The sequence below is a fragment of the Poecilia mexicana genome, unplaced genomic scaffold (genome assembly GCF_051168715.1).
Source record: "Poecilia mexicana isolate PSO_F unplaced genomic scaffold, ASM5116871v1 scaffold_21, whole genome shotgun sequence".
Taxonomy (NCBI): Eukaryota; Metazoa; Chordata; class Actinopteri; order Cyprinodontiformes; family Poeciliidae; genus Poecilia; species Poecilia mexicana.
The window spans coordinates 23,392,949-23,420,563 of NW_028263390.1; the positions used below are offsets into that span (position 1 = coordinate 23,392,949).

The following is a 27,615-nucleotide window of genomic DNA, read 5'->3' on the forward strand; positions in this document are numbered from 1 at the left end:
CTCCAGGCTGAGCTGCATCAACGCAGGAAAGTTGTCTCGAGGCGATCTGAGCGACTGCTTCATCCCCTGCACCCCCAACGGCTGCATGGAGCTCATCCGGCAGACAGGTGGCGCCACGCACACACTCAGTCAGGCTAATGAAGAAAAGAGACAAGCTGACAACCTGAGTGAACACAAAACGATGATTTAAAATGAAAATGTTATTTATTAAGTGAAGAAACTCCAATCCAACTCTGAGGAAAAGTATTCACACCCTAAACCTGATAACTGGATGTTCTTCCTCTGCGCCAATTAGATATCGTTAGCATGATAGCTGCTAATGGGTCTTTAGCATCACAGTGGAGGAAGATTGACTCTCTCTGCTTTGCAGAGTTGATTTATTGTTTGGACACATTTACCAGCATGAACAACCTGTTTAAAATCTTTCTACAACATCTCAGTCAGATTTAATCTGGGTTTTGACTAGACCACTGCTAAACTCTATTTTTGCAAACAGTTCAGATTTAAACTCAGATGTTCAGAAACTTTCCTTCCCAGTCCACCAGGCAGACCTTCTCCTTCTAGATCTTCTGCTTTTCTTAAAATACACTATATTAATAATAATTATAAGAACATTTGTTCTCCACTTCCTGTCTTCTAAAGAGGCAGAATCCCACAGGGAACCAATACCAGGGCTTTATTTTGTCATGTGACTTCAGGGAAGCCATCTTTAATCTCTTTCCTCCTGTGATGTCACTCATGGACTTCCTGTTTCAGGCGTGTCAGTGGCAGGTAAACACGCCGTCGTCATCGGTCGCAGTAAGATCGTCGGCGCTCCGATGCGCGACCTGCTGCTGTGGCGTCACGCCACCGTGACCACCTGCCACTCCAAGACCCAAGACCTACCTGAGCAGGTGAGTCACAGACTGACCGCTGACAGACCGCCGTCTGTCTGCGGCGGTTCTGACCCCGCCCCGCCCTGGGCAGGTGGGCCGGGCCGACATCCTGGTGGTGGGGGCGGGCCGAGCCGAGATGGTGAGGGGGGAGTGGCTGAAGGTCGGCGCCGTGGTGATCGACTGCGGGATCAATCACCTTCCAGGTTCAGTAGATCCACTTCCTGTGCAGCTCTGTGGCGGGAACACCAGGCTGACCTTTGACCTCTTCCAGATGAGACCAAAGCCAGCGGGAAGCGGGTGGTTGGTGACGTTCACTACGCCTCGGCCAATCAGAGAGCAGGATTCCTAACGCCGGTTCCTGGAGGGGTGGGGCCGATGACGGTGGCCATGCTGATGGAGGTTAATATTAATAATGACATTTTATTTATAACAATGAAGAATTATCAGAATAAAGTACATCAGTAAGAACATTTTATTTCTGATTCAAATTTAATTTTAGTTTTCAGTCCAACATTTAAACAGATTTAAATAATAAATAATTATAATTCCTGCAGCTCCTGGTTGAATAATATTAATATCTGTTTTCTTTTGTGGTTCATCAAATATTTATGTCCAATCAGTATTTTTCTGTCTCCTGGTTTGTTTTTTATATTTTTTTTGTATGTTTTGAATATTTTCATCGTGAGTTTCTTCATGTCTGAACCTTTCAGAACACGGTCCAAAGCGCTCAGCGGTTCCTCCTCAGGTCTCAGTCACTCAGGTGAAAATCTGACAGGTAAATAAAATCCTTCACATTCAGACTTTTTATTTTTCCTTAAAAAGTACAACTAAAATATTCAGTTTAGTTTCAACTCGTCTGTTTTCCTGCAGCTCAAACTGAAATGAGAACCAGATTCAGATCATCGTGTTTTATTATAATTCATTTATTTTATTCCCGCCTGTTTGATGTTAAAGTTTCTCTGTTGTTGTTTTTCTGCAGCTCAGGATGAAGTGAAGCTCCAGCTGCAGCTTGGATCCATTTTTTATATTTTATTTTATTCTGAAACTTTCCAACCTGCAGCTAAAATATGTTTAACCAGAAATTATGATAAAAATGTTTACAATAAATAAAACAACAAAACCTCAGAGCTGAGATTCGGATTCATCCTGTCAGAAACCAAAGCTGATGTGGTTTTCTGGTGTAGATATCAGTAGTCAGTATGTTACCTAAAGCCTCGTCAGGCGGTGGCTCCTGAAACAGCAGATTTCAGCTTTTTTTTCACTTTCTAAACTTTCATCTGCTTAGTTTTGTTTCTTATTTTTACTTTAATATTTTCGTGTTAAGAGTAAGTTGTTCTTCTCTACAGTAGCCACGTGCTTTTTAAGATGCACCTAAATACGTTTTTCTTAATGGAATCAAATACATTTAAAAGCAAAGACTGTTTAATAATCAGACAGAAAATATTCAGAAAGAGAAAATGGAAAATAACAGCTATTATTATTAATGTGTTAAATCTCTACTGTAATTTAATGTCGCTGTTTGCACCTGGTGTAACTGTCATTTAAAAAAGAAAAAGCCTCTATAATCCAAAGTAGAGCGTTAATGAAAGCAGCTCTGTGATTTCATCTGAAATGATTCAGTTTCTATTTGAGGCTATGATTTGTTCATAAAATCTGATCAATTCTCTGTTTTGTTTCGGTTTGCAGACAGAATTAAAACGTCTCCAGCTGAACCTGATTGACGACTGTTATCAGTTGTCAATCAGGCTGATTGATCAGTGATTGGAACCTTCAGGGCTGCAGATCAAGATTCACATTAAAGATTCTGAAACATGAAAACAGAATCTATAGATGTTTTTAGTTCATATTTCTGTTATTAACCTTTATTAGCATCTGCATAAATAAAATATTTCCCTTCTGATAAACATGCAGGATTATTTCATAAACTTCAAACATCCATCCATCCATCCATCCATCCATCCGTCCATCTATCGATACTGCATCCATCCATCCATCCATCCATCCATCCATCCATCCGTCCATCTATCTATACTGCATCCATCCATCCTGCATCCATCCATCCATCCATCCATCCATTTTCTTCCTCTTATCCGGGGTCGGGTTGTGGGGGCAGCAGCTTCAGAAGGGAGGCCCAGACTTCCCTCTCCAGCCTCTTCCAGCTCCTCCAGGAACCCCAAGCCGTTCCCAGGCCAGCAGAGAGACATCGTCCCTCCAGCGTGTCGACCGGTAAATCGAGAGCTTCGCTTTTTGACTCAGCTCTCTCTTCACCATGACGGACCGGTACAGCGCCCGCTTCACGGCAGACGCTGCACCAACCCGCCTCTCGATCTCCCGCTCCCTTCTTCCCTCATTCATGAACAAGATCCCCAGATACTTAAACTCCTCCACTTGGGGCAGGACGACCCCCCTGACCCAGTGAAGGCTCTCTACCCTTTTCCGGCTCAAGACCACGGCCTCGGATTTGGAGGCACTGAGCCTTCAAACATCTGAAGAAAAAAATTAAGCAAACGTCAAAGCTGAAAATCTTTTTCCACTTAAACTTTTCCCTGTTTTATTGGATCTTATGCTACGTGACTCTTTGTGCAGCAGAAACCAAACCCTGAACTCACCACACCCTGTGAAACACGGTGGTGGCAGCATCATGCTCAGGTCCAGATTTACAGCCTCTTAGCATCAGGCGGCTGCAGCAGATTCTGGTTTAATGTTGAAGAAATACGGAAATATTCACAGGGTGTGAATACTTTATACAGGAAGAACATTATTTTGATGTGTTTTGGCCCAGAGCGTCGGTTTCCATGGAGACCAGGTGGGTTCCTGCTGCGGGTCGGAGCCCGGACCCCGGGGCCGGTTGGGCTCATTAGAGCGGCTCCACTTGTCAACAGCAGGAAGTTTTCTTTAAATAGAAACGAGCTGAGAGAAACTCGGCTTCTTGTTTCTGTCTGGGTGAAATAATCTGGAAAGAAAGAAAAACTCATCTGGATTCTGGGTTTTACTCGTTTCCTGTCGATTTTCCTCCGTCTGTCTGGAAGTTTCTTCTGTTTCCACATCCAGCAACCAGGATGTGATAAATGAGGAACAACGATCCTGTAAATCCGACGTTCTACCAAGAGTCATTTCAGGAATACAAACCTGAAATGTTTATTAACTTTATTATTATATTTTAGTTAAAATATAATATAATTCTTAATGTTGATTAATTGACAACTGTCAATTAATGATCTGACATATTTTGGAATCCAAAAAACTTATTTAATCATAATATTTTTGTGATGTAATATTCCTTTGTTTTTGGATCATTTCTTTGTTGTTTACTTAAATCCTGCCTTAGTTCATCCTGTCATTATTTTATGGTTTAATCTTTATTTGTGTATTTAGAAATAAGTTTCTCAGATTAATTAATTAAATAAATATTGTTGATAAATAACTATAAAATGTAAATAAATAAATAAATAACTGTCCCCATGAAATAATGAAATATGTAAAAATATTTTTCATTGGAAGCTTATTTTATTTATTTATACATATATATTTACCTAGACATAGAATTTAATTAAAATTAAAAACCATGAAATGTAAGCAGTTAAAAAAATTAAGTCCCTGAAATATGTAAATAAAACACCATTATGAAATGAATAAACTGAGTTTGACAAAATAATTTCCTCATAAAACCAGAATTTTTTAAAAAGCATATCTAATGGGAACTTTTATTCATAATTTATTAATAATAGTTCTCATTTAATTATTAATTTGTCATTCTTCTGTAACCAGGTGAAAAATGGGTACATGTCAAATGTATTTTGTAAACCATGTTTTGCTTTTATTTCACCGACTGGTTGTAATTCTTGTTTTTGTCAGCATGTGGTGCTGTTGTTACAGAGAGGTCTAAAATTACCGGAAGTAGAAAAAACCTCTTGTTTATGTACCGTGGCACTAACTGGTGAAACGGAAGAGAAGGACATGTTTTGATCCGAGACCTGGTGGAGAAGGACGATGGCGACATGAGAGAAGAATCCAAGTGTTCGGTAATTAATGTTGGAACTGAATTATCTTCCCAAAGCTACAGAGATGAAGCTAATGTCATGTTCTTCTGTTTGTCCTCTTCTGGAGGCGCCACTGCCGTTTCTTAAGCTATTATATGCTGTTAGTTTACATCGTTTATGTGGAGCTGCGTCCATCTCTGAGTGCTAACCTCGTTGTTAGCCCGCCGTTTCACTGAAGGCTTTCTGCCGTTCTAAATACGGGCCATTTATTTCTCCACATATTGAATTTCTTTTTTTTTCTTACACTCAGAGGGAACAGTGTCTTTTTGAGAATAAACCCCTTCTATGTGCAGCTCCGTGTGCTTATTAATCCTGGCTTCACATTTCATTTCTTAGTTATAACTAATAATTATTCTGCTCCATCTCTTCCCGTGAATTTTCCGTTAATTCTTCATTTCCTCTCATGTTTTTTTCTTGCTCCTCCCAAACCTCTGTAAGTTTAAACATTTATTTATAAAATTTCATTCATTATGAAACTCTGTAACTTTTCACTGTGCAATTTTAATCCAAAATCTTTTACTGAATAGTAATAGGATTAAATTTAAACTATAAATGACATAAGATGATCAGAACAGGAAGCGCTTTTATTCTGACATTCCCATCAGGAAGTGTCGTAGTGCAGCAGCTAGCTTAGCAGAGGACGGTTATGATGCCGCGTTCAGGTGGAGAAACATTCATGTGGTCGTTATAATGAGGCTACAGCATCAACAGCTTGTTATGAGAATCTATGCAGGTGTTTGTTTCAGTAATGCTAATGCTAATGCTAGCCAGGTGTTTTCTAGTTCTACTCAGACCGTCACCTGGCGCCCGGTGGCTCCAGGTGGGCGGAGCCTCCGCCGCCTCGCTGCTCTCGGGTCAGCTGATCCACGGCGGCGGTCATGGCGGTTCTGACCAGCGACCGAGCCGCCTGCAGCATCTGCCGCTCGCTCGGGTCGGAGCAGATCAGGTGGAGGAGGTGGCTCTCTGCAGAGGCCACGCCCACCCAGCCTTCCTCCTCCTCTTCCTCCTGGGCGGATTCGTCCGGAGGACAGAGCTGGATCCGGATGGACGGTCCTTTGATGGATGGTTGGGGCGGGACAGACATTTGGACCGTCTTGTCTTCTGTGGGGAACTCGAAGGTGGGCTGGTCATGGAGGTCCACAACAAGTTCTGAGTCAAACAAAACCTCGTCCTCCTCTGAGGACACGTCCCGCACCAGAACCTGATTTATATGAGCCGTTTGGACCGGCACCGGTCCATCTTCAGGGTCCGTCATCTCTGCAGTAGGCTCCGGGTCTTCAGGTAAACATTTCACCTGGTAGCAGAACATCTGGACCTGTGGAGGACCTTCAAGAATCCCGGCGAGTCCGGAAGCACACGGGTCCGTCCCTAACACCGCGTCCTCCTCGTGTCCCGGCGGGACGGACCGTCTCCTTCCCGTTCTGATGAAGAATTTCTGCAGTTTAGTCCGGAACCACGGAGAAGATTTCTTCCTTAGCGGAACGAATCTCCTCAAAACGTTCCTCATCTTCCTCATCTTTTCATGCCTCTGCAGCGCCCCCTCTGGTGGACTCGCCTCACCGTCCTCAGGCCTCTGCAGCGCCCCCTCTGGTGGACCAGCCTCACTGTCCTCAGGCCTCTGCAGCGCCCCCTCTGGTCGACCAGCTTCACCGTCCTCCTGTCTCTGCAGCGCCCCCTCTGGTGGACCAGCCTCATGGTCCTCCTGTCTCTGCAGCGCCCCCTCTGGTGGACCAGCCTCAGCGTCCTCAGGCCTCTGCAGCGCCCCCTCTGGTGGACCAGCCTCACCGTCCTCATGTCTCTGCAGCGCCCCCTCTGGTGGACCAGCCTCACCGTCCTCCTGTCTCCTGATGCAGCCCACTGCTGAGGTCATGCCGCTCCACCACCTGCGTCTCCTTTTCCCTGCAGCGCTCTGGCGCCCCCTGCAGGCTGTCTGGTCGTCGCTCACAGCCGACGTTTCCTCCCCGTTCCCGGCCGGTTCTGGTTTGGTTTCCTCTCCAGTGCTTCTGGTTCTGGTTCTTCCCAGAAGGAGCCTCGGTGGACCCGTCGGCTTCCTCCTCAGTCCTCCTCGCTCTCCGTCCTCAGTGGCCATGTTGCGTTGCTCGGCAGCCATGTTGGATCTCCCTCTCGCTCCAGGCGTCTCCGCTCGCCGTCAGCTGAGATGAACCATCAGCTGCTGAGATGAAACTCCTGCAGACAAACAACCAGAGACACTCATGGTGATTGATGAGCGACGAGGCGGCGGCAGATATTAAACCGAGACTCTCAGTCACACAGAGACTCGGCGCCGCTCGGAAACTGGAAACAGCAGCATGAAAACAATCAGCAGATTAACAGCAACTATAAAAACTGAGAAACAGGAAACCAAACCTCCAGCTGCCAGATTTAGATTTTTTTTTTGCATCAGTTACTTTATTTTTCTTTTAATCTTAAGGATTAAAAGATTCATCCTTAAAAATGGATGTTTGATTTTTGACACATTTTGAGATACTGATTTAATGTAAGTTCAATAGTTTAGTTTGTTAAATTTTACACCTTCAATCATGACCAAAACTTAAAGTAGCTATTTAATTCAAGGAAAAATGAAAGTGAATATTCACACAAATAAAGTTAAAGTTAAACTGATTCGATGCTCTAAGAAGCTCCAAAGTTTACATTTAATTCAGAGGACAGTAAAAACTCCAGATGTTTATAATTAGATAATGAAAATTAGCTTTGCATTTCACAGTTTAACCTGTTTTTTCTGTGAGATTTGACTGTATGCAGATGACACCATAATTTATGTGATGTTATTTATTTAGGAGAAAAACTCCTTCACATTTTTTTCGAGACTGTTTAACAGTGATGTACAAAAATATTGAAAAGTTACAAATCTGTCAGACAGACTTATATAATCAGCATTTTCATTCAAATTAGATCAAATATCATCTACAGTCGGTACCTGAGTGACAGGTTACATAAATGAAAAATACTTTGTCTTGTCTTTAAAACTGAGTTCTTATGAAGTTTATTTGTTTTGTAAGTTGAACTGGTTTTCTAAATCATTTCAGCAACTGCAGCGAATTTAGACTGAATATTCAAAGAAATTCTGGAAAAATAAATAAAAGAACCATCCATCTCCTGTCTGAAAGTGTTTTTTTCTTAACTTAAATCTAATCATATATGATTTTTAGAGTGTAAAAAATAACAAATTGATTATTACATCAAATTTAAAGGAATTATGTTCAATCTAAGATGAAAGATTTAAAAATATTTCCACGTCCAAAGCAGATTTTATTACTTTTAGGTCAATTATAAGGGAGGAAAATGGAAAAGGAAATTTAACCAAACTTTCTGATTTTCACTGTAAATCTGAGGAATAAAGAGGAAAAATTAAAAACGCTTCAAATTTCGACATCTGAATGAAACCGGATCAGAACCTGCTGACCCATCACATCCGCTGCAGCACAAAGTTTCCCTAAGAGCCGTTTCTGTTTTTTCTTTAAATCTGAAACTCTATGCACCTTGATGATGTCATCAAACACGCGTGATGATGTCATCAGGCATGAGGAGCGATCAGAGAGGAATATAGCAGAACCTCACCTGGTTCCGTCCGGCTGATCCGATCCGTTTCTCCGACTGAGGGAAGCGCCGAGCTCGCCTCTCCTCATCCTCAGCTGATGATGCTGCTGCATCGCCACCTCGGTCTCCATGGCAACTGCACTGATTGGCGTTTCACACCGCTCTGCTGCTCACTAAGCTGACAGCAGCGCTGGAGGAAGCGACATGGCCTCAGGGGGCGAGGATTTTATTTCTTTAACGAATTTCTGTCAGATTTCATCAGAAAGTCTCAAAACAAACAACAAACACACACACACACACACACACACACACACACACACACACACAGAGAGAGAGAGAGAGAGGCTACATACATGCATGTTGGCAAAGGGACGAGATTTAATGCATTTTATGTGACAGCAGAGAGAAAAAGAAAATGATTAAAATAGCAACATGGAGGCCAGCAGCAGGTTCTGGTTCTACAACATCTGAGGTTCTGAATGTCTCAGAGAGACATGGAGACAAGATGGACCAGGACCAGGACCTGGACCAGGACCTGGACCTGGACCAGGACCAGGACCTGGACCTGGACCAGGACCTGGACCAGGACCTGGACCTGGACCTGGACTAGGACCAGGACCAGGACCTGGACCTGGACTAGGACCAGGACCTGGACCAGGACCAGGACCTGGACCAGGACCTGGACCTGGACCTGGACATGGAGAGGAAAAGGCCAGGATTCTCTTCAGATGAAATCAAAACTGAAACAGTTTTTTCTGAACACGCCGTGAAGCTCGGTGGTGGCAGCATCATGCTGTGGGAGGCTGGTCAGAGTTGATGGGAAGATGGATATAACTAAATTAGGACATCAAAGCAGCTTTATGGGTTAAAATGTCCTAGTCAAAGACCATCCAGTCTGACTAAAATTAAAATGTTTTATAAAGAAGAGGATGGGCTGAATAATAATAATAGATTAAGAAGAAATTGAATGGTTTTATAAAGTCTCAAGTTATTTTGTTCAGTTTCATTCCCAGTTTGTCAGTTATCAGTTCATCTCAGTATTTTCATGCTTATTTTCATTTATTACCGTTATCAGGGCTTCCTCACGGTAGTAAAATGTAGTAAATTAAATGAGCTCAAATTAAGGCCAGTAAAAATGCAGGCCAGTATCTAAAGGTAGTAAAAAGTGGTACATTTTTGATCATCCCTTCAAAATATTTGTAATTTTCCTTTGACGCTCACTTACTGTTTTAAGTTGGTTTTACTAAAATTTGTATGAAAATATAACTGCGGTACCTCCAGGACCTGAGCTGAAGCTGCTGTGCGCATGCGTAGTGTTGGAACCGCCTAACGTTGAGACTAGCTAGTCATTTTGCGCTTCGCCATGGGAAAATATAAGTTTCACAACTTTGGCTCGATGATCCGAGATTCAAAGACTAGAGATGACCGAAAGGCATTTTGTAAAGTATGCAGGAAAAAATCTAAATGTGACCTGGAACGGTCAGACCGAGCGGAGGATTCATCCGCGGCGGATCCCTGCGCGGGCTGAGGCTCCACCGTGGAGCAGATCCCAGCTCCGGTTTCTGGTGCTAAACGAAATGATGCAACTGCAAACTCAAGCTCAGCTACGAGCTGAAGTTTTACCAGCGACCTGCTGACCCTAAAGCAGAGCTGAGCTGCTCTACAGTGAGTTCAGTAACTCCAGCTGCAGCGTGAACAAACTCAAAACTGAAAATCCCACTGCAGTTGTAGGAAAAGTGGTAAAACTTTTACGTACAAGTTTATCATACATTATCAGCTGATACCATTTAGACACGTTTCATGTTACTGTTTACATCCGGAAATGTCGCGAAGGCAAAAAGTCGATCCTTTTCCTTGCCATCCGTAGCCGCGCAGCCGCGGTTCTGTTAACTAAATGAAACCTTCATTTAGAGCAGCAAAGGGAAAATAACTCAGAAAAACCGTGAAAGAACAACTCAAGCCCAAAGAACAACTCAAACCCAAAGAACAACTCAAGCCCAAAGAACAACTCAAACCCAAAGAACAACTCAAACCCAAAGAACAACTCAAACCCAAAGAACAACTCAAGCCCAAAGAACAACTCAAACCCAAAGAACAACTCAAGCCCAAAGAACAACTCAAACCCAAAGAACAACTCAAACCCAAAGAACAACTCAAACCCAAAGAACAACTCAAACCCAAAGAACAACTCAAACCCAAAGAACAACTCAAACCCGAAGAACAACTCAAACCCGAAGAACAACTCAAACCCAAAGAACAACTCAAACCCAAAGAACAACTCAAACCCAAAGAACAACTCAAACCCGAAGAACAACTCAAACCCAAAGAACTCAAACCCAAAGAACAACTCAAACCCAAAGAACAACTCAAACCCACTCATATCCCCACTTTGCTACGCTCAGACTCGTTGCCATAGCAACAAACGGCTCCACTGTATATGAGGACTCAACACCATAAAACCTGCAAACACAAAGTGCAGCACATTCAGTCCTTAACAGTTTCATGTTATTTTGGGATTATATCATCTGAGTTTATCGGTGGCTGATTAGCTAATTCCAACAGCTGCTCTAATTGTAACGATGATCTGACAGAGTTGGTGTGTGAAACATGATTCCCTTGAACCTCATCCAGTTGTCCCAAAACATCGGCTTAAAGGCATTTTACTGATATTCTTAAAAAATATCCTCAGTCTTATGGGTTTAGGATAAGCACTAAAATCCTGTTTTCAACATGTGAGGTTTTGGTCAAGATAAAGTCACAGTTAGACCTTCCAGTCAGAGGGATAAAGTTTAGTCTGACATGAGCCGTCATCTTTCATGGGTCAGTGCACCAACTGCAGCTTTCTCACAGATCGTAGATTATCAATCTATAAAAAGTTTGACCTGCTGATTTTAGCCAGTGCCATTTTTTATTGAAATGTCCCTAAATATAGGAAGAAAGTCTGTGAGTTGGTAACAGTGGGGTCACTACTGACAGACATGACCTGGTAGCCGGTCTGTCAGTCAAACCTCTTACTGCAGAGCAGGAGAGGAAAGTGGCTGATTTTTAGACCTTTGCTGAAGTAGAAAAGATCAGAGACTGATGTTGGCTTCATAAATATCGACTCATCACCGATCTCTCAAAATTGAGAAAATCGCTGCAAAATTGGTTGGATTTTGTGTTGGTAGTAAAAATATTGTAGAGGTAGTAAATTCAAATCTGGGATTCCTGTCCAAACCCTGGTTATAAATGTTGAAATGTGAAGCACAAGTTAATAATTATTCTTTTATTTTGGTGGTTTGATTCATTTCTGGACCAGCTGATTCTTAAAATCTAATAAATAAAACTTCCTGCTCAATCTGTCCCTGAACGCAGCACGGTTTGTTTTTGTTATGCTAATCTTCAGATTAGATTTGATCAGAGTTAAAATCAAACTATAAATGCAGATGAAGATGTAAAGTTTTTTATAAAAGCAGCAGAACAATCTGAAGCTTCCTCTTCCTCTGACTTCCTGTCGCACAGGAAATAAACCCTTCAGCTGCTTCACTGATCAGTAATCAATGATCAGTGATCGATGTGCAGCAGGTCTTCATCCTCCTGATTACGTCTATTTTTAAAGGTGTGAAGAAGAAGAGCAGCAGCTTTTGTTTCTATAGAGATGGAGAGTAAAAATACCCCCATCTGTCCCTAAGCAACAGCGCGGCGACCAATCAGACCCTCCGCCAGGTGAGCGCGCCACTCACTGAGTCCGGACCGAACGGCATTCTGGGAAGTGGAGGCAAACCTGGACTTTGTTTCAACACTGTGGGAACTGACCAACGCCACCTGCAGGTGACAAAGGTAATGTTTCATTGAACGATATTCTGATGGTTTTACAACAGAAAAACTCAAACAGGATAAAAATGAGTTAATTTCTGTTGCACCCGAGTGAAAAAGCTTAAAGTTTTCAGCTGAGCTGAAAGGGACTTAAATTTAACTACACATGATGAAAAATCAGAAACAGGATAAATTATAGCTTAATTCTGTTCATCCTAATTTGAACGATGAGTCATTGAGCAGTTTCTGTTTTAAATATCGTCTTATTCCTCTAATAATTTACTGGTTTTCTCATTTTTTCCCTGTAACAGTTGGAAATTTACCTGCAATATTCCTGAAGTTCTTCCCAGATGCAAACAAAATCCTGATTAATGTTTATAATTTATCACCTTGAGTTGAACACAGAGATTATTGGGAACAATATGAATCAGTGGTAAAATAAAACTAAAAAATAGAAGAAAAAATAAAAATATAAATTTAATAAAATATACATGCGAGTAATAATTCAGCATTTATTTTGATGTATAATGATTTAAAGCTGCTTCCCTTTGAATGTCTTAACTTTCTCTTTCCTCTGCTGCCCCCTGCTGGTCTGAACCTGCCAGTGTACCCAGAGGTCCGCTGTCGTTTCGGGTCATTTTGCTCAAAATAAATCACATTTGTAGCTTATTTCTATTAGAATAATTAATTTGTTTTCGACCAAAGAAGCTCCTGATTTAATCGACTCATCGATTGGACAAGGGAGAACTCCCAATTAAAGATCTGTGACGTGATTGGTGGAAAAAGGACATTTATTTACAAAACATTTCCATCAATGAAAAACAAAACGTGTACAAAAACACGTCGACACCGAACTTCTTGTTGTTATGGCGACACACGGAGAAAGAAGACAGTCACGTGTTCGGCTGGAACATCCTGGTCATGTGACCTCTGACCCCAGCAGCAGCACAGAGCTTTAAAGGAGCATTCTGGATTGTTTTCTTTTTTCTGATTTTACAGCTAATCTGAACGGGATTATTGATTATTAATTAACACATCTGATCGATGCTGACGTCTGCTCTCCTCCAATCAGATCTCTGAAACAGAAACTCACCTCAGGCTGCAAACTTTCAAAAAATGAAACATCATCATGGCAGCAGAACCAAAACACAGATGAGACCATTTGAGCCTGTAAACATCTGACTGATTTAGCTCCGGTAAAAAGTAAGTACACCCCATACGCCTTGAATTCTTGTCCAAGCCGCTCTCTGGTCTTTGACTAGGCCATTGAAACGCCTTCATTCATGTTTCCGTTGACAACCCAGTTTGGACCAAACTTCATCAAAAACCTGCGGGATACAGAGAAGTTTACGCAAGACAAGCCCTCATCATGACCCCTCCACCACTGTGTTTACAGCTGCGTTCCAACCTGGCTCAGGGTCACAACCTTTAGCCTTGTGAATGAGGCCTTTAGCAGACCATTTATCTGAGCTTTGGCTCTGGCCTACTGCCAAAACCATTACTTATACCTGTTTTAATTAGCTTTAGCTAATGTTGGTAGCCAGATTTAACACCATTAACTAGAGCTAACAACATTAGCTAAAGCTAAGGCTCCAGTTCAAATTGAAGAGCTTGAACATTACTCAATGTTTCTGTTCCGTCTGGCTGAAGCTAGCTTCACAGCTCTTAGCTCAGCATGTCATCTACCCAGGATGCATTGCAGCGTGAACAACAGGATGACGTCAAATATATTTAGTGTATTTTTACTGTTTTGTTTTCACATCTGATGTGTGAAATGTTTCCCTACTAAATTCTGTTGTCAGAACTGAAAGTGGCTCTGGTAAGGCGGGATGTACTTTCTTTCCACCAGGACTCCAGCTCCAGATCAAGGAGCTGATTGGTCAGAAAACTGCAGATTGTCACGAAGCTTGGAGCTGCCAGGCGGCCGTCGGTCATCAAGGCACGGCTGTCTGCTGACGAAGAGCTGCGGCCCAGCATCCTCTTCCTCACAACCAGACGCTCTTATAGCATGAAGATGACGTAATCATCATCATCAGCAGCAGCAGCTGGAGCATTCCACAAAGTTCAACACAAACCAGAGAGAAACTGAGAGAATGACTGGTTTACGCACACACACTCACACCTGCACAGGTACGCGGTCCCCGATGATGACATCATCATCACTCGACGGGAACGCCGTCCACGCTCTCCTGGGACACTTCGGAGTCCAGCGAGTAGCAGGAGCTGCCGTTGTCCTGCGTGTCCCGGTTGGCGTCCTCGCAGAGCGCGGCCGAGGCCCCGCCCCCTCCGCCCGGCTCGCCGGCGGCAGCGGCGGCGTCACAGAAGTGGGCGGAGCCCTGGAAGAGCTGGCTGCAGAGGCGGTTGTAGCGGTGGAAGCGGCCCGGCTTGCCGGTGTGGCTGTACATGTGTTCCTGCAGCTGGCTCTTGTGGGAGAAGCGCAGGCTGCAGACGGCGCAGGCGATCTTCCGCTTGCGGGAGTGGAGCACGGTGGGGGCGGGGCTTGTGTCGCCGTCGCCGCGGCTGCGCCTCAGCTCCGCCGCCAGCTGGTTGGCGAGCACCTGGCTCTGCCGCAGCGCCTCCTCCAGGCAGCCGGCGTCCAGCGGCTCGGCGGCGCCCGGCAGCGGATCGTCGGCGCCCGGCGGCGGCAGCAGCCCGTCCATGAGGCGTGTGGGGTCCAGGGCGTGGCTGAACAGGTGCTCCCTCAGGTCCTCCGGCGAGGAGCAGCGCTCCCCGCAGCGCGGGCACTGTAGCAGCAGGGGGCGCCCTTTGAACAGCGGGCTGCCCCCCTGTCGACCCCCATCCTCCTCCTCGCCGTCCTCCTCCTCCACCCGTTCCTGTTTGATACGGCCGGAGATGTCTGAGTCGTCCGCCGACGTCACGGAGCAGATGTTGCGCAGCGCCGGCTGCTGGTGGTCCTGTGGGACGGCGTCCAGTCCCACGGCAAGGGCCAGCTGGGACCGCGGCTCGGGGGCCACCCGGGACGCCGCGGCGGCCTTGGGGACGCCCGGCGTGTCTTTGCTGGCCAGCTGGGAGGAGATCTGGATGCCGTACAGGTTGGACATGCGGACGCCGTCGGCGGCGGCATCGGCGGCGGCGTCGCCCGGCTTGCGGCACAGCTGGTAGGCGTGCAGGAACTTGATGCCGTCCTGCAGCCGGCTCTGGTCCACCGGCTGCTTGGGACACATCCCGGTGTACATGATGTGCAGCAGGTAGCTGAAGACGTCCGGCTGGATGTCGGTGGGCTGGATCTTTATACATTCACTAAGGAGGCAGGAGGTCAGAGGTCACCGCAGGATCTAATAAAATCTGAGATCATCTGGATTAAATAAACCTGAATAATCACATGTATTAACTGCTCAACATAAACTCTGATCATCAGGATTAACTGAGATTAACTAACCCCAATCAGTATAAACTGGTCCAAATCCAAATTAAAAATAAACATGATGAATAAAAAAACTAAATCAGAATCGGCTGCTACAAATCAAGATAAAATCAACCTGAGTAAAATGATCCGGCTACTGTCAGGATTAATTAGCCTGATTAGAGCATGCTGATCAAATTAAGAAGAAATAAACTCAGATCAAGTTAAAGTTAATTAAGATTAATGATCTAAATAAAGATTAGAAAACAAATCTAGTCCAAAACTAGAAGAACTAAACTGGGATCAGCAAGTCCAAATCTAAAAGATTTAAACCAGATTAGGATCAAATTAATAAATCTAATTCTGAAAAGTTTTGATAAACAGTACTTTGTTTAGACCAGATTAATTCAGATCCAGATGAACTGAACATAAATACTTACAGCTGATCATAATAAAGATCATATGAACAGTCAGGATCATCTGATCCTTATCGATGGATCTGAAATCGATTAAAACTCCTGAGTCAATAATTTATCCTCATATTAATGATCCAGAGTTTCTTCTTCTGCTCCTCAGAGTTTTTGTGGTTTTCTGAGCTGAACATCCTCAGGTGTTTTACCTGGACTGGTGGATGAAGATCATCTTGAAGTAGTTGGAGAAGGCGGCCAGCACGGCCCGGTGCGCCTTGAAGTACACGTTACCGATGGCAACGGTGCAATCGCACAGGAAGCCGAACTCTCTCTGCACGTTGAGCTGCTGCAGCAGGAAGAGGCTGTGGGACGACACCTCCATGGCCCGCCTGGAACGCAGAACCGGGTCAGAACCCTGGGTTCAGACCAGGTCAGAACCCTGGGTTCAGACAGGGTCAGAACCAAGCTAGAGTCGGGTCATAACCCGACCGAGATGACCCAAACAGAACCTCATACTTCCAGCTCTCACTGTTTTACTTTCTGACAGCTGCAATGATCCGTAACCATGGTAATGAGGTGTCATTTTATGACTGATTTGCACTTCAAAAGCTCAAATATTACCTGAACTTTGACCCCAAATCCCAGAGGATTGTCTCCCCTACTCCAGCTTGTCTCCACCAAACAGCCAGGCAGATTGAAAGAGCAGCAAAAGCAAAGGAACTGGATTAGCAGAGCTAGCCTTGACTATCATCTCTGCTACCTGTTAGCATGTCATCTTGGTCATGTGACCGTCACAAAGCAACAGTCTTCAGTCAGAGGCCTCCTCGACATGTTGCGACACTGACTGCTACTGGAGATCCACAGCATCACCATCCATAACGACACTTTGATGACATCAGTTATGGAAGCATTTAATTTTTTGTATGGAATAATTTATGAAATTTCAGCTTTAAATTTCAGTAAAATTCTTAAAACTTAAAAGGGAGATAAAATTTACATGACCAGAAGAATTTATAAATCCTGATTTCTGTCTTTTTTCTTTTTAATTGTAATTTATTTATTAAAGTACTTAAATTCACACTTTGTTCTGTGATGCAAATCTGGATCATCATCATGAAAAATTCTGGATTAAAAAAATGTGATTTTTATTGTGACAATCAATCCCGATTACTGATGTCTGAAATCCCAAAAACTGGTAACATCATCTGGATCGTCCACTGTTGGTTTCATGGAAACGTCAATAAATAAATGAAAACATACGATTACATACAGTTATTAACTGCTAATTTTTTACACACTCTTCGGTGTAACTGCTGACCTGAAAAAAATGATTTTTAACAGCAATAATCATAACTTTTTGTCTGTGACTCCACTAACATGAAGTTACAGATATACATTTGTCTAAAAATAAATCTGCAGAATGGTAACATTTTTATTGTTTAAATAAATAAATAAATAAAAGTCCATATCTTCTAGTCTGGATTAGTGTTTTATTTTAAACCAAATAAAAATTTTAATTAAATTTAATCAGTATATTAAATTAAATGTCTCTTTTAACCAGTTTAGAAGTCAAACATGGTGGACAGAAGTGAGCTGCTGCCTGAGGGGGTCCCACCCAGACTGGGAACACTGGGGAAAAGCTCCGGTACCAGACGGCTCTTTAAAACACCCGACTCTCCTGCAGAACCCTCCATCGAAATGATCTGTCCTCTAAAACCTGAGAAAACTTGAGTTTTATTTTGAAGGGCCAACAGATTAACTCATCTCGGGCCTTGGATTTCTTTGCGTAGCCTCTGGGTGGTTTCCAGCATCCGTTACCATGGTAACGGGCAGCTTCCTGAGGTTTCCGTCCTCTGTTGTCCCTCTCTTCTCTGTTTCTGTACACACACCTGAACACACACCTCGCGTGTCTGCTGCTGGGTATTTGAGCCGGAACGTGCACGCGCAGAACCTGAGGCCACCTGTCCACGGCAGGTGGCCCCGCCCATCTCCAAAACCCCTGACCAGCTGGACATGTGACCTCCGACTGAAGGTCACCCGCAGGACGCCGGCGCACACGCGTCGTGGAAGAGGAGCAGGATGAAGATCGAGGGTGGTCGACAAGCACAGCCGGCGCGCGTGCACGCCGCGTCGCGCCCGTCAGGCTGCAGCCTCCATCCATCCATCCATCCCGCTCTCCTCCACACACACATACACACACAGACACAGACACACACACACACACACGCACGTCCCCTTCAGCGACACCGTGCAAACACAGGGGCGCGAGCACGTGCCCCGAGCCCCGCACACGCGCTCGGCCGGCACTTGTCGCGCACGCGCCGGCTTAATCAGCCTCTTACCGCAGAAACGAGCAGATTGTCTTCAGGAGCCGATTTGCTGCTGCAGACGTGATCTCGCGAAGAGCCGCGTCACGTCTCGCGAGAGAACGGGTCAAAAGGGCTCCCTGGTCACGTGAACTCGCTGTGAAGCCAAATAAATCCTTATTAATAATCAATAATCATACTAAGCAAAGATTCTGACAAAATAATAAAGATTTTTATTTAATTTTAATGTTAAAACCTTTAAAACACTAATACAATCAAAGCAATACATTTTATTATTATCATTATTGTTAATATTATTTCTGGGAGCTGGAACCAGTGATTGTTTCCAGGTTTTATATGGAAGTCTGAAAATATATTATTATTATTATTATTATTAATAATAATAATAATAATTTACATAACATTAAAATAAGTACTTCAAACATAATTCATTTCAGTTGCTGATATATGCTTTATTATGGAAGTAGTAGAATCATCCAGAAACCATTTGTTGTAAATAAGAATGTGTTTTTAATAACTCACTTAGTTAAATAAAGATTAAATTAAAAAATAAACAGTTGGATGGAGACCAGCTGGGTGTTGCAGAAAGTAAATCCTCGTTTTTATGGACCTAAATCAGGAGCTTTTGATCCAAACTCCTACAGTATGTGTGGAGAAAACCTCCAACCTTCATAGCAGAGCTTTTTAACACCAGCCTATGAAGCACGGTGGTGGCAGCATCATTCTGTAGCTGCCCATCCAACCTGACTGTGCCTGAAGAATGAAATCAGGTAAACCAAGCTAACAGAGACACCCAGGCAGTGATCACTGCTAAAGGTGCAAAGGGTGTGAATACTTTTTATTAGCTACAAAATATTCAAACCCCTGGTAAATTTAGGTGTGAATTATTTTTACAGTTTTAACAAGAGTCAGTTTGTTCTGACTGGGAGATGAAAATTAGTGATGGTAAGGAGGTTTTTCTACCATCTAAGAGCTCATGAGTAGTCACTAATGGGGATCTCCTGTAGAGGTCTGTGTTGCAGCAAAACTATAAACCTCTAACAGAATGCAGAGATATCTTCATTCTTCTTCTCACAATCAGCTCTTTAGAACGGTCAGTCCTCTTTATAAAACAAGAAATCTAAACCAGACAGGACAAAAGGGATTTGGTTGTTTGTTGATGTATTTTAAAAAAATAAATTACTTGTCTAAATAAATGTTTTGCTTTTCCATTCATATATTTTTAAACTGACAGGTTTTAAACATCAAAACTGTTTATAGTAAAACAGCCTCAGAATTTGCTTCTGCCTCTGGCCGGTTCGGTTTGCTAACGTACATGAGGTTAGCATCTAGCATAGAGAGTGTTGTGCTTGGTGTGTGGAGAACCGGATGCGTTTTATTTTGACACTCTTCAGTGACGGTGCGGCACTCAGTGCGGAAGTTCTGTCATCCTGCAGGAGGAGAGGAAGGAGAGGCGCAGCTTCGTCTCAACTTTCCGCCCGAAACGCAACAACCTGTCCCGGCAGGAAAAAGCTCCGTTTCCCCGGAAACCGCAGCCCGTCCGCCGCCGACAGACGCAGCTCCTCCTCGGGCCTCCGACAGACTTCGGGTAAGTTAACGACTTCCTGGCCGGTCCGTGAAGCTGCCTGCTCGGCTGTAGCGGAGGGAAAACGGCCTGCTGCCGAGTGCGGTGGCAGTGCGGGGGTGGCGGGTCGTTTGCGGGAGAGATGTGGCTCTGTAGCGCCGCTGTCTGCGTTCAGTCATGTTGTATCCGGGACGGATTTTCAAAATAAGTGTCGCTTAAGAATGTAAATAGAAAAAATTCATAAATGTAAATCATGTTTGCAAATCAATTATATAAAATATAACATTTATAATATAATATTTATTTTTAATACTTTTAGTTATTTTAATAAGGTAATGGAATTTATTTATACATTTAATTGAATTATAAATGTAGTATAAAGTATAAATCTAAATGATGTTTGGGAACATAATCAGAAAGCAGTTTTTATAAAACTATTTGTTTTTTTCTCACTGTCGTCATATATTTTCCCAGGCTGTCAACCATGTCTTCCTCTTTTGTAAGAACAGTCCATATTTACATGTATACTAGAAGAAAAATATTTCCCAACGGCATTTAATATAATGTGTATTTTTAAAATGCCTTCATTAGGATCATAATGGAACCAAAGTCGAAAAAAGCTTATTTGATTTTATAACCTAAATACAAAATATATATATATATATATATCTTAATTAATGCATGTAAGTATAGTTTTATTTCTATCATTTATGTGCTGATATATTTTGTTACTTTGTGGTTGGTACTTTCTAGTTGTTAGCTGCAAATAGGGCTTACAGATAAATATTGCATAAACATTTGAACCTGGATGATGAAAAATTAATACTTTCTTTGTCGTGGTGCCTCGTGATATTAACCTCCGATTAGAACTGCGTGTTGCTCTTTGTTTTACTTTGAAAGTCCTACTTCGGTAACTTCCTGTGCAGGCTAGGCTAACACCTAGTAGCTTCCCGCAGCTAGCCACGGATCTCCATTTTAGCTTCGAAGCGCCACCGACCTCTCGAAGCTGTCCGACCCCGAACGTAGCCCGTCTTCGCCCCGCAGTGCGTGGAGCTGACAGCCGGTAAGTGCGGGGCTGCTCCCGCAGTAGTTCTGCGGTCGTGGGCGACTCGTTGGGGCTAAACAAGCTCCTGGAGACTGAATGACGTTTTATTTCTCTGTTTTTATCACAGAGTTCGGAGGTGAAGGAAGCAAAACTTTGTCCCAATATCTGAAAGAAACACAAAACATGCTTTAAAATGATAAAATAATCATGATTATTATTAGAAAGGTAAAGTTGTGGACCATCTCCTCAGTGGGTTGGTCCAAACATCTCGGAGAACCAACCACAGATTTAGTGTAGATGTTGTCTCACATGTGATCCAGAACCGCATCATTCCGTCCAGAACTTCTTGTTCTCCTGTGGTCACCGTGATAAGGACATTTTGTCTTCCTACAGGATAAATTTCTGCTTTCCGTCATTTGGACCAGAACCTCCAGTTTCATTAGCGGCCTCAGTCCTTCCAGAACCTCCAGGACCTGCAGCTGTTCTGTGGACTCTGGTTCTGATGATCTCATGCTTCATTTCCATTTCACGTTTTCTTTTTGAAACTCTTTTTTTATGTAAATTAAATTTAAAAAAAGATTAAAAATAAATAGATAGTGCCAACACTGGTAAATGTATCCAATGGATTTTCTGCACAAACCTTTGAGATTTGATGTGAGAGTTTTCCTCTGGCTGCAGCTCCTCTGTTTCAAGTCCTGCCACAGTTTTCTACTTTGACTAGGCCATTCTAACCCATGAATGTGCTTTGATCTAAACCAGGCTCCTAAGGTTTTAAACATGGGTGTAATGATAACAAATGCACTTTTTAACCAGTATTCATGCAATAATCACATTGAATTTCCACAAGTAGACTCGGTTGGATTGGGAACCAGAGTTGCAACATTTGCTCCATTTTCAGCTGAAGATATGAACACCCTGCAGAAGAAAAGTTTGATGTTTTTCTTTATTCAGAGTAAAGGGGGTTCTCCCACAGATCAGCTGCAAGTGTGGGAAAGGTCAAAGGTTATGCAAGAAGCTTGACTCAACATGATATATTCAGATTACTGAGAGATGTCTCACTCTGTCATTCCAGCCTGATGGCCCTTCATAGCTGATTTATGTCGGTAAGAGGTCTCACTCTGACCAATCCTCAGAGGAGCCTCATATGACTGCTTGGTGCAGCAGAAGGTGGTTTCCTGCCCTGAAGGAGGGCTGGAAACCCCCCAGAGGTCTGACGCTGTGATGACTCGGGTTAAATGTTGCTGAGTCATTGCGGGACTCTTTAGACGTTAACCGTATGTTCCTGTGTCGTCTCCAGGGCGATGGCGAGGCCGAGCCACAGCGATCACGTCCTCCAGCAGCTCAACAACCAGCGGGAGTGGGGCTTCCTGTGTGACTGCCTCATCGCCATCGGCGACATCTACTTCAGGGCCCACAAGGCCGTGCTGGCGGCCTGCAGCTCCTACTTCCGGATGATGTTCATCCGCGACCAGCAGGGGGCGGGCCACCTGGACCTCAGCAACATGCAGATCAGCGCCGAGTGCTTCGACCTCATCCTGCAGCTCATGTACCTGGGCCGCATCGTGGTGGGCAGCTACGAGTTCGAGGAGCTGAAGGCGTCCATGTCCTACCTGCAGATGTACTACATCCCCGACTCGCTGGAGGACCTCCGAGACATCCGCAGCTCCAACCTCACCCCGTCTTCCTCCGCCTCTTCCTCCTCCTCCTCTTCCTCCAGCTCCTCCACCGGCGTCTCTGGAGGGAAGATGATGTTTGGAGTGCGGATGTACGAACAGCAGAGATCCACGGCGCCGGAGGCGGAGCTTCTACCGAAGGCGGCGACCAGCAGCAGCGCAGGGCGCCCAGCTGTTCCTGTAGCTACCAGCAGGGCGGCGCCGGCTGTAGCGGTGGTAGTGGAGGAGGTGGCTAGCACACCTTTGATCGTGGCTCCGCCCACCGCGGACAGCGGCGCAGAGCAGCCATGTGACCTGAGAAAGCGACCCGGCGGCAGAAGTTCTGCTCTCAAAGACCGGCCCAGATTCGGCCGCACCTACACCTGCGACGACTGCGGCTTCGTCTTCAGCTGCGAGAAGCTGCTGATCGAGCACATCCTGACCTGCACCAACAGGAAGGCCTACCACCCGCCCCGAGGAAACGCCGAGGGCGACAGCAGCTCCGGCAAGGCGGAGAGCTCCGCCTCCGAGAGCGCCGAGGAGCAGAGAGTCGTCTGTAAGGGCGAGGACGACTGGCCTGACGGTCGGGCCGACTCGGAGCTGCCCGTCAGGTCGCTGGCGGCCGGCACCGACAGCGAGCCCGGCTCCACCCGCAGCATCAAGACGGAACCGGAGGAAGGCCTGTTCCCTGAGATCGAGATGGTCCAGGTGGGCGAGCACGCAGCCAGAGACTCGCTGAGAGACAGGATGGGTTTGACCCGCGAGTCGGAGCCGGGAGTGTCGGGTCTGGAGAGCTGCGGCGAGTCGGCTGACGGCCACCTGCCGAGCAGCAGCGACTCGGGGATCCCCGCCAAACTCCGGAAGGTCAAGGATGAGAAGCAGGAAGCCGACTGCGCTCCCTGCGAACTTTGTGGCGCTCTTCTGACTGAGGAGGACAAATCCTCCCACTACCTGTCCAACCACATGGGCCACATATGCGCCTGTGGGCGGTGCGGCCAGGTTCTGATCAAAGGCCGGCAGCTGCAGGAACACGCCGAGCGCTGCGGCGAGTCCCACGGCGCCGAGTCGGACTCCCACGGGGAGGATGAGGTGTCGCTGCTGGGGGATCCTCAGGGGATGGACGAGGGTCTGCTGGACGCCGCCGACCTGGCCTGCCCTCACTGCGGCCTGCTGTTCCAGAACGAGAGCCTGGCGCTGGAGCACGCCTTGACCTGCCACGATCAGGACCTGTTTCGGCCCGTGGCGCTGGAGGACGGCGGCGAGCCCGACCACCGCCGCAAACACTTCTGCAGCATCTGCGGCAAAGGCTTCTACCAGCGCTGCCACCTGCGGGAGCACTACACCGTCCACACCAAGGAGAAGCAGTTCACCTGCCAGACCTGCGGCAAGCAGTTCCTGCGGGAGCGCCAGCTGCGGCTGCACACCGACATGCACAAGGGCATGGCGCGCTACGTGTGTCCGGTCTGCGACCAGGGAACCTTCCTGAAGCACGACCACGTCCGGCACATGATCTCCCACCTGTCGGCCGGAGAAACCATCTGCCAGGTGTGCTTCCAGATCTTCCCAGGCGGAGAGCAGCTGGAGAAGCACATGGACGTCCACCTGTACATCTGCGGCGTCTGCGGGGAGAAGTTCCGGCTCCGCAAGGACATGAGGAGCCACTACAACTCCAAGCACACCAAAAGACTGTAAGGCATCTGCAGCGTCTGCAATGTCTGCAGGGTCTGTGGTGCCGGTGGTATCCGGGGCGTCTGCAGGGTCTGCAACTTCTATGCGTCTGCAGCCTCTGTAGTGTCTGCAGAGTCTGCGGCGCCTATGGAGTCTTCAGGGCCTTCTGAAGTGTCAGACGTCTGCAGCGTCTGCAGCGTCTGCAGCCTCTGCAGCGTCTGCAGCCTCTGCAGCGTCTGCAGCCTCTGCAGCGTCTGCAGCCTCTGCAGCGTCTGCAGCCTCTGCAGCCTCTGCAGCATCTGCAGCGTCTGCTCTTAGAAGCCATAAATGTGAGAACAAATCAAGCACTTGAACACCAAAAAGACGACTTTGAATCTGCACTTTGAAGCTGAAAGCAGAACCTGAACAGGTGTTCAGACTGCGATTGGTCGCTTCAGATCATTAGACTGCTCTGATCAGAGGAAGGATCGTCCGGTGCTGAAACTGATCCGACCCGGTTCTGATGCTGTTCAGATGCTGTTAGAACCGGGTTGTAGAACCGGGCCGGAACAGTCTGATGGTGTCGCTCGCAGTTTGAACTCCAGCCCCGGGTTTTTAACTCCCACAGCCAGAATGGTTCTGATTGGTTCACCTGTGAGGAGCCTCTCAGGTGAGGTCACTTCCTGCTTCAGAGCTTGGACTTGTTTTTGTTTCTTTTTTTAGCCTTGGTACCGACCCGTTTCCCAGAATACTAAACGTTTCTGCAGATGTTTGGGTTCCGAGTTCTGGTTCTTCTCTAATGTGTGCCTTTGCCGTCATATCAGAACTCCAAGAAGAAAACACTAGAACCAGTCGGTCAGAACCGGCCCACTGGTCTGATCTGGGACTGCGATGCCTTATCAGCTTCATCTTCATCACTTCCTGCACAGAACCAGAACCGGTCCCTACACTGACCAACAGAACCAACTCTAACTGGTTAAAACAAAACAGTTTCTGGCTAAAACCAGGTTGGTTCAGATGATTTCACACTTCCTGGGTCCGGTTTCAAACATTTGGACCTTCAGAACATCAGCCGAGCCCAGAATCAGCAGGTTCTGTCGGTCCGGATGGTTCCGACGTTCCCGTTTACCGCAGAATCTCCCTGAAGGTCCGGCATACTGTGAGACTCGAGCAAAAATCAGAACCTCCCGGTTCTGATCCGGTTCTGATCCAGGGCTGTCCAAAGTGCGGTCCGGGACCGTTTGTGGCCCAAAAACGTTTTCAGGACAGTAAAAATTTGACCAAAGAGAAAAAATTCTGTATGCAAAGCACCTTATTTGTTTTTAATATCGTCAGTATTTAATTTTTGTGTAAATAATAAAAACATTTAGTTTTCAGTCTAAATCAAACTTGTGTCTGATCCGTTTCCTGGTTCTGATAGACAAGTTAGATAGAAAACAATGGAATAAATAGAATTAATTTAAGAAATTAATTCAAATAAATTATATCGTTTAATGATTTTATTTAATAATTTTATTTCAAATTTTAATCTAATAAATATAAAAATGTATATTTTAATTACATAAGATGTAATCTTGTGACTCCCAGTACTTTTAACGTCATGTTGGTTCATGTTGCTAAAAACAATAATCGTTATAATAATAATATTAATGCACTGATGAAAACATTTGTGTCCATCTGCTGAGGACATCTGCTTCAGTTAAATACCCACAATCCTGTGCTGCATCACTGTCACATGACCAGATGCATGAAGCTCCGCCCCCTTTACAAACAAACGGCAACAAAATGGAGATAAATGTCGGTTAATGTCAGTTATTGTTGATGGAGATTTATCATCTCTATATTAATCCATATTATTGCTGCTACTGTTAGTAAATTATTATTGATGATTGATTATACCAGGTATTTATTTTTTACCTCTTAAATTAAAATACTGTGTTTTAATTGGTTGGAGTTAAATTATTGGCTGGTTTTATTCCGGAAGCAGCTTGTTGCTCACAGTGTGGCGGCGTTGGGGGATCGTTTCTATGGTAACGAAGCTGATTGGGCATCTATCTAGACCTGGTTCAGATCCACCGGGATCTGAACCGGGCCCAGACCCATCTGCGTCATCTTCATGGTCCGGTTGGTTCTGGTCGGTTCTAACTGATGGGCCGAAACCAGACGGCAGATATTTAATCTGGTTCTGCTGGTTCTGGTTCTGTAAACGCACTAAAGGGGAGTTTGACATGCAGAGCTGTTGGTCTAAATATGGGTCCATTTTCTCTGGGGCTTTTTCTTCCTGTCAGGCGTCGCCGTGGCAACCTCTGACCTCCAGGGAAAAATCGGCTCCAATTTTATTGAGACTTTATTTTTAAAATCAAACTAGTTGAACTTCATTTCTGCTGCAGGTTCTGGTTTTTGGTCCGGTCCGCTGGTTCTGTTGCGGTTCCGGGTCCAGTTTCATGTTCTGTTCAGGTCACACAGGCCTTGTTCTACTCTCAATAAACCAAGTGATCTTCTGTTTCAAGCTGCAGTGTTTGTTTGATGAAAATCTTCCTCATCCTCACGTCAACGTCATCATCGAAACTTACACTTTTTTTCATTCTGGGTCCAGTGGATTTCTGTAAATCTCCGAGCCACTGAGCTGGAGCAGCACACTGCTCTGTGGAGCCCCCTGGAGGCCACGGCGGGCATTTCTATTGTCATCACCTCACAGGAAATCCATCCCCTGCAAAAATTAGCAATAGACCCTGGTCTGTTTGGTAGAGAGAAAAAGTTAGTAAATTTCAGCCAAAAAACTCAGAAAGTTTATTCTTAATCTCAGATGTTTTCTAGGTAATTTCTGAGTTTGAAAAATCAAATTTGCTGGGAAAAATAGATTATTCTCATACATTTTCTAGAATTTAGAAAAAACTTAGAAAAATGTTTTATATTTTGAGTTAATTCTCAGAAGATTTCTAGAAAAAACAAGGAAATTTCCTAATTTTAAGTTGAAAATTTGCTAGAAAAAACTCAAATTTTAAGATTAATATAGGATTTTTTTTTTTTTTTTTTTTTTAGAAAAACATTTCAAATTCCTGAGTTTGACTGCAAGGGACTGACTTTTTTCTAGTTTGTTTTTCCTGTAAATTTTCAACTAGGAACATATCCCTCCTTTAAAAGCAGGAATATTTCTCTGTTCGTCTTTCTATAAGATCTAAAATCAGACACACTTCCTGTCTCTACCTGAGAGGTCAAAGGGTCACCAGCTGATGAAGCGGCTTTAATCCAGGAGATGGTGGATGATCCATTTTGATGGGATTAATCTGAGCTGATCTCCAATCAGCCAGAAACCTCATTATGCTGATGTCGCTCTG

At 44.8% G+C, this 27,615-nt stretch overlaps 4 protein-coding genes across 5 annotated transcripts in view; 2 read left to right on the forward strand and 2 right to left on the reverse strand.

Annotated features, from left to right (window-relative positions):
* The window catches only part of LOC106911296 (C-1-tetrahydrofolate synthase, cytoplasmic-like), a 6,536-nt gene extending 3,757 nt beyond the window's left edge, over positions 1-2,779 (forward strand). The window contains exons 7-12 of the mRNA XM_014978078.2: positions 7-107; positions 757-893; positions 967-1,078; positions 1,147-1,274; positions 1,586-1,650; positions 1,855-2,779. Of these exons, the coding sequence (XP_014833564.2) occupies positions 7-107; positions 757-893; positions 967-1,078; positions 1,147-1,274; positions 1,586-1,639 (532 nt within the window). The 3' untranslated portion in view covers positions 1,640-1,650; positions 1,855-2,779. The remainder of the gene's footprint in view (positions 1-6; positions 108-756; positions 894-966; positions 1,079-1,146; positions 1,275-1,585; positions 1,651-1,854) is intronic.
* Positions 2,780-5,670: 2,891 nt separating this feature from the next.
* On the reverse strand, positions 5,671-7,506 carry LOC106911297 (uncharacterized). Its single transcript, XM_088002159.1, has one exon. It carries the CDS (start codon positions 7,023-7,025, stop codon positions 5,712-5,714), a length of 1,314 nt encoding a protein of 437 aa, XP_087858285.1. The 5' UTR covers positions 7,026-7,506; the 3' UTR covers positions 5,671-5,711.
* A 6,790-nt stretch (positions 7,507-14,296) lies between these two features.
* zbtb25 (zinc finger and BTB domain containing 25) lies at positions 14,297-16,424 on the reverse strand. Its single transcript, XM_014981309.2, has 2 exons — positions 16,252-16,424; positions 14,297-15,529 (listed from the first exon to the last, which is right to left on the reverse strand). The coding sequence occupies exons 1-2, from the start codon at positions 16,422-16,424 to the stop codon at positions 14,428-14,430; spliced, it is 1,275 nt and encodes a 424-aa protein (XP_014836795.2). The 3' UTR covers positions 14,297-14,427.
* A 2,358-nt stretch (positions 16,425-18,782) lies between these two features.
* zbtb1 (zinc finger and BTB domain containing 1) lies at positions 18,783-26,786 on the forward strand. Of its 2 annotated transcripts, none has more exons than XM_014981315.2 (2): positions 18,783-19,957; positions 22,276-26,786. In XM_014981315.2, the coding sequence occupies exon 2, from the start codon at positions 22,280-22,282 to the stop codon at positions 24,320-24,322; it is 2,043 nt and encodes a 680-aa protein (XP_014836801.1). In that variant the 5' UTR covers positions 18,783-19,957; positions 22,276-22,279; the 3' UTR covers positions 24,323-26,786. The 2 variants fall into 2 exon arrangements, with proteins under 2 accessions (XP_014836801.1, XP_014836802.1); XM_014981316.2 differs by lacking the exon at positions 18,783-19,957 and adding an exon at positions 20,699-20,996.
* The last annotated feature ends 829 nt before the right edge of the window (positions 26,787-27,615 follow it).

Excerpts from the sequence above, each read along its gene's own strand:
- LOC106911297 (XM_088002159.1), bottom strand. The coding sequence starts at position 7,025 with ATGGCTGCCGAGCAACGCAACATGGCCACTGAGGACGGAGAGCGAGGA.
- zbtb25 (XM_014981309.2), bottom strand. The coding sequence starts at position 16,424 with ATGGAGGTGTCGTCCCACAGCCTCTTCCTGCTGCAGCAGCTCAACGTG. Across the intron at positions 15,530-16,251 it reads ATCTTCATCCACCAGTCCAG|TGAATGTATAAAGATCCAGC; the intron begins GTAAAACACCTG and ends CTGCCTCCTTAG.
- zbtb1 (XM_014981315.2), top strand. The coding sequence starts at position 22,280 with ATGGCGAGGCCGAGCCACAGCGATCACGTCCTCCAGCAGCTCAACAAC.